Raw genomic sequence first — 9,475 nt, 5'->3', positions numbered from 1 at the left:
TGCCCAGGCCGCTGTGCCCAGAGGCCGCAAGGACAGGCTCGGGCCCTGTGGTCCCTGCAGGCCAAGCAGTGCCCTGAGGTCCACGGCAGCCAAAGGCACAGCTGGGAGAGGGGCAGGTGGGCACCAGGCAGGCTGGGCGGCCTCTCCCCTCGTTGGCACACCCAGCGGGCAGCCCATGAGAGCCGTAGGAAAGATGGAAAAGGTGCGGCCAGACCTCAGCCATGGAGCAAGCTGCCCAGGAGGGGCCCAGGTCTGCAGCCGGGGGCGGGGGGCAGGGGCGGGCAGACAAAACACGGGCACACCTGGGCATGCTGAAACCCCTCCCTGGAAAGGACGGCGTCCCGACATCACCCGGAGTTCCCGGACCGCCAGTGTGCGTGTCGCCTCCGCGGGCTGCCGTAGTGGTGTCTCTGGCTTCAGCTGCGGTGGCCAGGGTGGGCAGTCCAGCGGGCTCCCTCCTGCCCGCGGCCTCTGCCACTCCGACAGTGCCCCTGGGGTTGCTCACACTCGGGCGTGGCGCTCACACACCGAGGAGGACAGCGCTGAAGTGGGAGCCGCTGCGCACCGTGAGGGCAGAGCCGCTGGCATTGTCCAGGAAGACGGAGGTGTACTGCCCGGCCTGCAGGGGGGCTCCACAGTCAGCTCAGACGCTGTGGCCCGCAGGCCCACCAACTGCTTGCCCTGCCCTGCCAGCCCACACGCCTCACCCTCAAACCCGGCACCTCCGACCCCTGTTCTCGCGCTTTCTCCCCAGCTCCGTCAGCCTCTTGCGCTGGCGGGCTCCCTTAGCTTGTGCGTGTGGGGGCGAGCCTCCAGTCGAGGCCAGAGTCAAGCTTGCTTTGCAAAACCCAGGCGAGAGGGAGCCCCTTCCACCACGGGCCTGGCCACTGACCCCTCTGGTAAAGCCATCGTGAGGCCAGTAGCAGGGCCTGGCTACTCCAGATGTGGTCCGGGCACCACAGGGTCACGTCCCCAGATGTGAAGCAGGAGCTCCCAGAAATGCAGAAGCCAGGCATTCCATCTCAGGACCCCAGGCCCACCATGCCGCCTGAGGTCATCATTCAGGGACCAGACCTTTCTGCAAACATACCCACAAGGCCCGCAGCCACAGCCTGGCCTCCAATCCCGGCGTTGCTGGGTGAGCCTGGGCAAGCTACTTAACCCTTCTGTGCCATAGTTCCCTGACCCACTTCAAATCACTGTGGGTTAATGAGTAATTTATGTGAAGCACTCAGAACAGGCCTGGCATGTAAGCTGTTATTCAACACATCTGCAACGACTTTTGTTTTCAGGAAATCCTTTTCATCCACTTCTCGACCACCTGCCACAAATCCCCAGTCTAGAGAGAGACTGCTGCTCGGGGTTTTGTGTGGAAATAACCTCGTCTGCTTCACGCAGTCTCAGTGGGCCAGGGGGTCATGAAGTCCTCCCTGGGAGAGCTGACCTCTGTCACTGTCCTCCATCACTCCCCTGCCCAATTGAGTTCTCTCTGAAGGGCCGGTTCAGGCCAGCCCTCGACATGGGATGCTTGGGAGGTCAGAAAACAGACGGAGGAGTAGAGCAGAGGACAGGTGTCTGGGGGGCGGCCAGGTGTGGGGAAGGGAGGCCCAGTAACACAGCTTGGCTCTGCCGGGACTAGCGTGAGTGCTCCATGCTGCCCTGACCCTCGTCAGGGCTCGGAGGTGGGGGCACTGCACCCACAGCTCCCGAGCCCACCAGCACATCTCCCTGCCACCGGTGGTCCCCCCATGGTGGAGCCTGCCCCACACACCTGCAGATAGAGAACGCCGTTGACCGAGATGGTAAAGAGCTCGCTGCTGCCCTCCAGCCCTGTGACGGCCTCCAGGGAGCTATGGCCAAAGGAGACGGAGGGGGCACCTGAGACCCCGGCCCCAGGCTCCCCAACGCCGCCTGCAGTGTGCTCCCCAGCACCCAGCACCCGGCCAGGCACCCCAGAAACGGCAGCCTCGGCCAGGCTCCCGGGGAAGGTGGTATCTGGACGGGGTCCCCAACAGGATGCACAGGACTGAAGCGCACAGACGGCGCGTGTGCCGCCAGGGCCGCAAGCCCAGGCTCTGACAGGGCAGCTGGAGGTGAGGGGCGGGCTGCTGGGAGTCTGGGTTCAGGCCGAGCCCTGCACAGCTTTCCAAACTAGACTGAGATGCGAACTTCACTCCTGCACGCCTTCTGCCACTACTGTGGCACACCTGCTCTCCGCCTGGGCTATCTGGGCTCTGGGGTACAGAAAGGGCAGCCCAGCCCTTCTGAACCGACATCAACCGGAGGATGGAAGGGGCGGGAGAGTGCCTGGGGACAGGCCCTGCACAGACCAGGCAGGGGAGGCCCCTGAGGACGCAACACTGGCATCTCGATCATGGGATGGTCTGCTGCTGCTGAGCTGCTTCAGTCCTGTCCGCCTCTGTGCGACCCTATAGACAGCAGCCCACCAGGCTCCCTCGTCCCTGGGATTCTCCAGGCAAGAACACTGGAGGGGGTTGCCATTTCCTTCTCCAATGCATAGAAGTGAGAAGTGAAAGTGAAGTCGCTCAGTCGTGTCAGACTCTTCGAGACCCGGCGGACTGCAGCCCACCAGGCTCCTCCATCCATGGGATTTTCCAAGCAAGAGTACTGGAGTGGGGTGCCATTGCCTTCTCCGCGAGGGATGGTATAGTCAGCCCCTTTTGGGTGCAGGTGGGATGGGGAAGGTGGGAAGACCGGGGCTGGGGGTGCGGGCTGCGGTGGGTCGGTTTGGGGCAGCGGGTGGGCGTCAGGAGGCTGGAGGAAACTTGCGAGCAGGCGGGGGAAGCCCCGAGGGAAGAGGCGGGTGCCCACTCACGCATGGTGCTGGCACCGGGACTCCAGGCAGATGAGCAGACGCAGGCGGTCCCGGGGGCGCGGCGGCCCCCGCCTCGGCGGCTCGGCCAGCGCTGCGGGGGAGGCACGGGGGCAGTGATCACCAGACGGCAGGGCCCGAAGGCAGCGGGGCGACCCCCACCCCGCGCCCAGCCCGGGGCCGGGCCTCACCCACGTGCAGCGTGGCGGCGAGCGCGTAGAAGCCGGCGACGGGCGCCGTGTACTGGCCGCTGGTCAGGTTCAGGCCCGGGCCGCGGCGAAAGGCGCCCTCGGCGTCGGGCTGCAGGCGCACAGACGGTCACCCCGGGCCCGCCGCGCCGCGCCCGCCCCGCCGCGGCCCGCCCCGGCCCGGACTCACCACGTAGTAGAGGCCGAGCTCGTGCAGCGCGCGCCGCTCCACCGACGCGTCCCGGCGCAGGCGGCAGTGGAAGGCGGCCTCGACGCGCGGCGCCCGCGGGCCGGGGTCGAGGGGCGCAGCCGGCAGCGCCAGCACGCGCGCGCGCCCCGCCGCCGCCTCCTCGTCGTCCTCTGGGCGCGCGGCCGGCGCCGCAGCGGGAACGCGCGGGCCGGGCTCGGGCTCCGCGCACTCGCGCGTGCGCACCGCGCCTGGCACGGAGCAGGAGGTGGTCGCGCCGGGACCCCCACCGCCCCGCGGCCGCCCCTGCCGCGTCCCGCCCGGACACCTGCCCCAAACCCGGGCGCCGCTGAGATCGCTGTCACCGTTACCGATGACCCCTGGAACCGCGGGCCGGGCGCCCGAGCTCGGGAATCCACGGGAGACCCGCTCTGGCCTGCATGGTCTTCGGAACCGGCTTCCCGATCCCGCGGCTGCTCCCGTTTCCTTTCACGCTTTGGCTACCGCGAAGCTCAGGGCTGGTGCACCCAGGACCCCTGTTCTCTCCTGCCTCACCTGTTTACCCTACTGCTTCTCACCCTGGGGCTGCTGCTGCTTTTTCTCTGTTTACATTTTTATTGAATCAGGAAATGCAGTAGGATAAGCCAGACCCTCACTTGGGAAAAGAAGCTGAGTGTAAAGAAATTATTATCGCAGAGAATGTGGAGGTTCCTCAGCTTCTGAAGCTGGTCTGCTTAAATGAAGAGTAGCTGTTAGTCGCTCAGTCGTGTCCGACTCTTGGCGACCCCGTGGACTGCAGCCCACCAGGCTCCTCTGTCCATGGGATTCTCCAGGCGAGAATACTGGAGTGGGTCGCCAGGCCCTCCTCCAGGGGATCTTCATGACCCAGGGATCGAATCTGGGTCTCCTGCATCGCAGACAGATGCTTTACCATCTGAGCCACCAGGAAAGCCCCAGTACGTTAGATAGAAATGGGAAAAGACTCAAGAGCTCTTCACAGTGAAATGAACTCTAGTCGGTACCCAGAGCCATCGCCTGGCAGCTGGCTGCACGCAGTGCAGGGATACCGCCCTGGGTGCTAGAGCCCCTTCAGCTCTGCTCTCACCCTCTGGGGCCTCAGCCCCAGCCTGCTCCTCTCTGCGCTCCTGGGACTGTCCTCCCTGCCCTGTGAGGGCAGCCTCCTGGAGCCCGCCCATTGGGCTGTGCAGCCAGCAGCAGAGATGTCAGGGGAAGAGGCGGGGTGCAGGTGAAGGGAAGAAAGGGGCCTGAGATCTCCCTGGTGTCCCTGCAGGGCTCAGTGGAGCACTCTGCAAGCTTAAGGAGCTCTGACTTCTCCCTAACAGTCCCCACTTGGGGAACACGGGCTTGGATCTCTCGGCTTTTGCAAGCTCAGCGGCCTCCCAGGTGGGGTATGGAGGCTGGTCCCCAGGCATCTACTGAACACAGAGGCCAAGTCCATCCTCCTCTGTGAAGCTGTCTCCTCACCCACTCCTCCTCGACCTCCACGAGGCCCCGACCCACACACAGCCCTGACCCGGGCCTGCACTAGAGCCGCGGCCTCCCGGATACAGGTCGACAAGACCAAGGTCCAGCCTTTTTCGGTTCCTCTGCCCCCGCTCTCCTCTGTGGGGTGCGTATCCCTGCCCCACTCTCCCCAGTGGGGTGTGTATCCCCTCCCCAGTGGGGTGTGTATCAGTGTGGTACCCACCCCCTACCTTTCAGCAGCAGCTGGAACTCCTTCAGTAGGACTTCAGGTGGGGTGATGGGGCCTGGGGGACCCTGGGGGCCGGGAGGCCCTGGGGGTCCTGGCAGACCAAGCTGAAAGAGAAGGCTGACAGTGAGGACTTCTGAACAGGCAGGGCGGGGTGGGGGGGGGAGACTGTGGGCACCCCCTCTGTGAGCTTTTGCCAGCAAGGCTGGTAATGTGGGAGCCAGGAGACTCCTGCTTTGACCCCTGAGGGGAAGGTCAGCCTCCAGTTCCCCTGAGGAGACAGTGAAAGCTACAGGCATAGGGCTGGGGTTGGCGGGCTGCTGGGGGCCAGGCTGGGAAGAAGGAGGCCGCAGCCCAGCCCTGGGGCTGAGGGAGGCAGGGAGGGCAGGGGGTGCTCCAGGCCACCTGTGAGTCTCAGGTCTGTCACCGCCCCAGTCGGCAAGCCCCCCTGGGCGGTCCTCAAGGAGCCCTCACCGGACCGGTCTGGGACTCTGCGGGGAGGCAGCCTGGGGAGCCCCCAGCTCAGCTTGGGGGTGATGGGTCAGGTCCCAATGGCAGCCCAGCCGGTGGGCTGCCCCAGGCTCAGAGCCCGGCATGCAATCGCTGGGGCGGCCCTGAGGAGCAGGGAGGCCAGGGCTCAGCAGGGTGGCACAGCGCTGCTCGGCGCGCCCCACCGCAGGGGACACAGCCCTCACTGGGGCCCAGGGCAGGGGTCAGCTGTCAGAAGCAGGGGCCAGGCCCCACCCAGGCTAATGGAGGGTGGATACCAGTGGCTGCCCAGGCCCCCGGCGGCCCCCAGACTGTGTCACTCTGGCGCACCCGCAGTCCCCTCCTGCTCGGTCCCTGACTGCTCTGCAGCCCAGCCCAGGCCTCCCAGGATACAGAGAGGGAAGAGAATGCAGTGAGCCACGGAGGCTGCCTGGCATTCTAGGGGTGCAGATAAATGGCCGGAACAGGCACCCCGACCTCAGGGTCACACGGGCCCCGCTTGACACTTCTGTGCTCTCCAGCCTGAGGCGGAGGGTCTGTGCTCGTTGGGAGTGCTCCAGGTGGGGCCGGGGAAAGGCTCGTGGCTGGAGGCTCACATGCGCGCGCACACACACTGGCTGGGCTCCAGTGCTCACCTTCAGCTTCTTGGCCTTGCTCCTGCTGCCCCTCTTGCTGTTGACACCCTTGTCACTCTGCCTGACGAAGAGCATCCAGGCGTCCCTAGGGTCGCTGAGGCCGTGCGTCCGCTCCACGGGGGACTCCTGGAACATAACCGCCAGCAGGTTGTTTTCCCTCCCAGACAGGGCTGCCAGCCAAGCAGACCGAACGCTTGGCAAGAGGTCACTGTGCAGGACTGGCCTCCTCTGGCCCCCTGGGCCCCCGTCACTGTCAACCGTGCTGGCCCCCAAGCCAGCACAGCCCCAGCCCCTGGCCCCTTCCTCCCGGCCGCGGACGGCAACCCCTGGGGAACAGCCACTCCTCAGCCTGGACCCTGCAGGGGAAGACCCTGGGTATGGGCGGAGGAAGGCGGGGTGCCGAGCTTCAGCGCAGGTGGAAGCTGGCACTGCCGGGCCCCTCCCAGCCTCTCTCCAGGGGAGCTGCAGTGTGTGCGCCTCCCTGAGGACCAGACCACCGGCCTCCCTGGGGGCTCAGGCAGAGCCACCAACGGCCAGCAGGCACCCCAACCAACGCCTGGGGTCTGGAGCTCTCAGGAGGCCAATTTCCACCCTCAGGGCTGCCAGGCTTCCCTTCCCGGGCTGTTTCGGGCACCGCGGGTGGGGTGTCCGACACTGAGATATGGTGACACAAGGCCCCTCCCTGTCCTTAGGGCTCCTAAGTCACGTGCCCCAAGCTGGGACAGTGACAGGTCCAGAAACTTCCACCCCGCCCTCGGCAGGCTGCATTCTGACCAGTCCTGACATGGTGGAGCTCCAGGAGGTAACTTCCAGGGAGAGGCCTCCAGCCCTGTGGGCGGCAGGCCCCAGACAGTCTGGGCTCTGGACAAGGCTGCCAGCTGGGAAGGAAACTGGCTCAAGAGGGCTTGGATGAGGTCATGGGCACTGACTCGGGCGGCTGATGGAAGGACCCTGGGATCTTAGAGCCAGCCAGGCTCACGGGTCTCGCGGCCACTCTGCAGAGACCCAGGGCCTTCTCTCAGGAGCCGGTGTGGTGTGATGGGGACGGGGCTTCTGTGACGGAGGGACGTGGGTCAGAGGGAGAGGCCTCAGAGTGCCCGGGGCATCCCCACACCTCCCTGGGTGCCGGGCGCTGCGAGGCCTCCCCCAGTGGTTCCTCTGCATGAGTACCGGTGACCCCAGTCTACCGTCCCACACCGCCTTCAAGGGAACACCCGGGAGGAGGACTCTGTCCGGGGTGGACTGTGTGCTGGGCCAGCCCTTCCACTGGCCCAAGAGCCTGTGGAGGGACTCAGACCCCAGTTTGGCTTGAAACAGAAACAGGTGGAACCAGGTTGGTCTGGGGCCCTGGGAGACGGGCTGCGGCAGTGTGGGTGGACGTTGGGCCACTGCCCTGGCTGATGGAGGTCTCCAGCCTCCAGCGGCTCTCAAAAGGAGCCCTGCCTCCAAGGCCAGAACCCACCCCTAGAAGCACCTGAAGCCCCTCTGTTTCCTGACCATCACAGCCCAGCCTCTGGAAACCCTGCACCCCGGCGTCCCCCCGGGGGCTGAGGTAGGCTTTGCCTTCAGTCCATGGGAAATGGCAGGGGTCGACGGGAACAAGGGCTTTGGGGAGGCTCCTCCCGGGGAGTGATCGGGGCTGGCTGCCACTGTCACCTGTCTTCAGTGGGGGCGTCCCCAAGCGGGGGCATCGTGGTTCCCAAAGTGACGCTGAGAGCAGAGGTGCAGGCCTGAGCCTCCGGGCACCGCCCACAGGCATCTTCAGAGGAAAGAAACTCCAAGCAGCCTCCCCAGGGCCCTCCCCTCCCTGTCTGGAGGCCCCACCCACACTGAGGGCAGCTCTGAAGGGCCCAACTCCCTGGTCACCCCCAACCGGACCACCCACTTCTGCCGCCAGAAAGAAAGGAGCAGGGCAGAGCTGAGTGTCAGCCAGAAATCACAGATCAGAGGCCGGCACCCCATCCAGACGCTTCCTCCCTCCCTCCCCAGTTGGCAGGAAGGCAGTTGTTTATTTCCAGAGAACAGGCACCAGGGAGATAGGGGGCAGGGGTGGGGTGGGTAGGGGTGGGGGTCAGGGACTTGCTCACACTTTTTACAGATACCCTCTTCCCAACTTCAGGAGGATGGAGTTATTTACACTTTATGAGCTTCCCGACCTGGAAGTCTCCAGAGAACAGGCATCTCCCCCCAGTCCAGTAGAACTTTGCTTTTCATGACAACCCCAAAAGCCAAGGTCAGGGCTAGCCTTTAAGGCGCCGGGCTGTGCAGGGGACCAGCGCCCAGACCTCCGGCGCCAAGCCCGCAAGCTAAGCGCTTTCCCGTCCCCTGTAGAGAGAGGGACACCCGGGTCAACCCCGGTCCCCGCGGGCTCGCGAAGCCCCGCTCCCCGCCGCTACGGAAGCGAGCGCGCTGCGCCCGCGGGGCGCCTGGGGACCCAGGGGCGCGCGCTGCGGGCGGGGCGGCTGAGGCCAGAGGTCTCCAGGGCCCGGGCAGGCCGGGTGGCCTCTTACCGGCGGGCGGGCGGCCGGTCCCGCAGGCAGTTCGTTCCCGGGCGGCGGCTCCTCGCGGGCGCGGCTCCCCGAGGGCGCACCGGGCTCCGGGGAGCCCAGGCCCACGGCGGCGGCCAGCAGGCTGGCGTAGGCGAGCAGCAAGGCCCGCGCGGGGCAGCGGGCGGGGGCCATGCGGGCGGGTGCCTCTGGCCTGCGATCGCAGCCTCTGCACTCCTCGGCCCTGGGCTCCGCGCTTTATAACGCGCTTGAATCCCCCGCCTAGCCCGGGGCGCGCCTTCCCGCCCGGCTCCGCCTCCCGGCTCCTGCGCGCGCTGCCGTCGCCGGCGGTGGTGGGGGGCGGTGCGGGGAGGCGGGCCGCCCCACGGGGAGGGTCCCGGGAGGGGCGTGTACGCTGCCGGGGGGTGCGGGCGGGACGCGAGTGGGGACCAGGGGCGTGGGGTCAACAAGGGGCTGCGAGGAGGGCCGCGCGCGGGAGGAAAGGGCTCGGGGAGCCGCGGCTGGCGGGGGCCGGAGCGCCCCCTCCTGTCGGGCGCGTTTCCTCTCGGCTCCGGTCCGTCCTGCGCGCTGTCCAGCCTCTGCTTCGCGGGCACCCGGACGCCCTTCTCCCGGCCACGGGGTATCCCGACTCTCCTCGCTGTCCCGTGCGCCTCCTGCGGGGACCGCGAGATGCCCGATGGATTACATCTGAGCCCGAAGACTGTCAGAGCCCCTCTTTGGCGCCCCTTTCCCAGGAGCGACCCCTTCCTGCTTCCCACGGCCGCGGACCCCCTGAGCTCAGAGACGCGCTGTTCCTCCCCGCCACGCGCACCTGCGGGAGCCTCGCGGGGGTAGGGGGGGCGCGAGGCGGGGGGCGCGGAGATCTACCGCCTGGGAGCGGGCGCCCGGAGGCCCAGACTGGGAGGACGGAGCCCTGCCTCGAACT

The 9,475-nt window shown here is 66.8% G+C and overlaps 1 protein-coding gene across 1 annotated transcript; it reads right to left on the bottom strand.

Annotated features, from left to right (window-relative positions):
- Positions 1–263: 263 nt before the first annotated feature.
- Positions 264–8,724, bottom strand: ERFE (erythroferrone). The gene is made up of 8 exons (XM_052638121.1): positions 8,554–8,724; positions 6,044–6,169; positions 4,924–5,026; positions 3,212–3,459; positions 3,025–3,133; positions 2,837–2,927; positions 1,772–1,850; positions 264–619 (listed from the first exon to the last, which is right to left on the bottom strand). The coding sequence occupies exons 1-8, from the start codon at positions 8,722–8,724 to the stop codon at positions 521–523; spliced, it is 1,026 nt and encodes a 341-aa protein (XP_052494081.1). The 3' UTR covers positions 264–520.
- Between the last annotated feature and the right edge of the window lie 751 nt (positions 8,725–9,475).

The sequence above is a fragment of the Budorcas taxicolor genome, chromosome 3 (assembly GCF_023091745.1).
Source record: "Budorcas taxicolor isolate Tak-1 chromosome 3, Takin1.1, whole genome shotgun sequence".
NCBI lineage: Eukaryota > Metazoa > Chordata > Mammalia > Artiodactyla > Bovidae > Budorcas > Budorcas taxicolor.
This window is presented reverse-complemented; position numbering and strand designations above follow the sequence as displayed.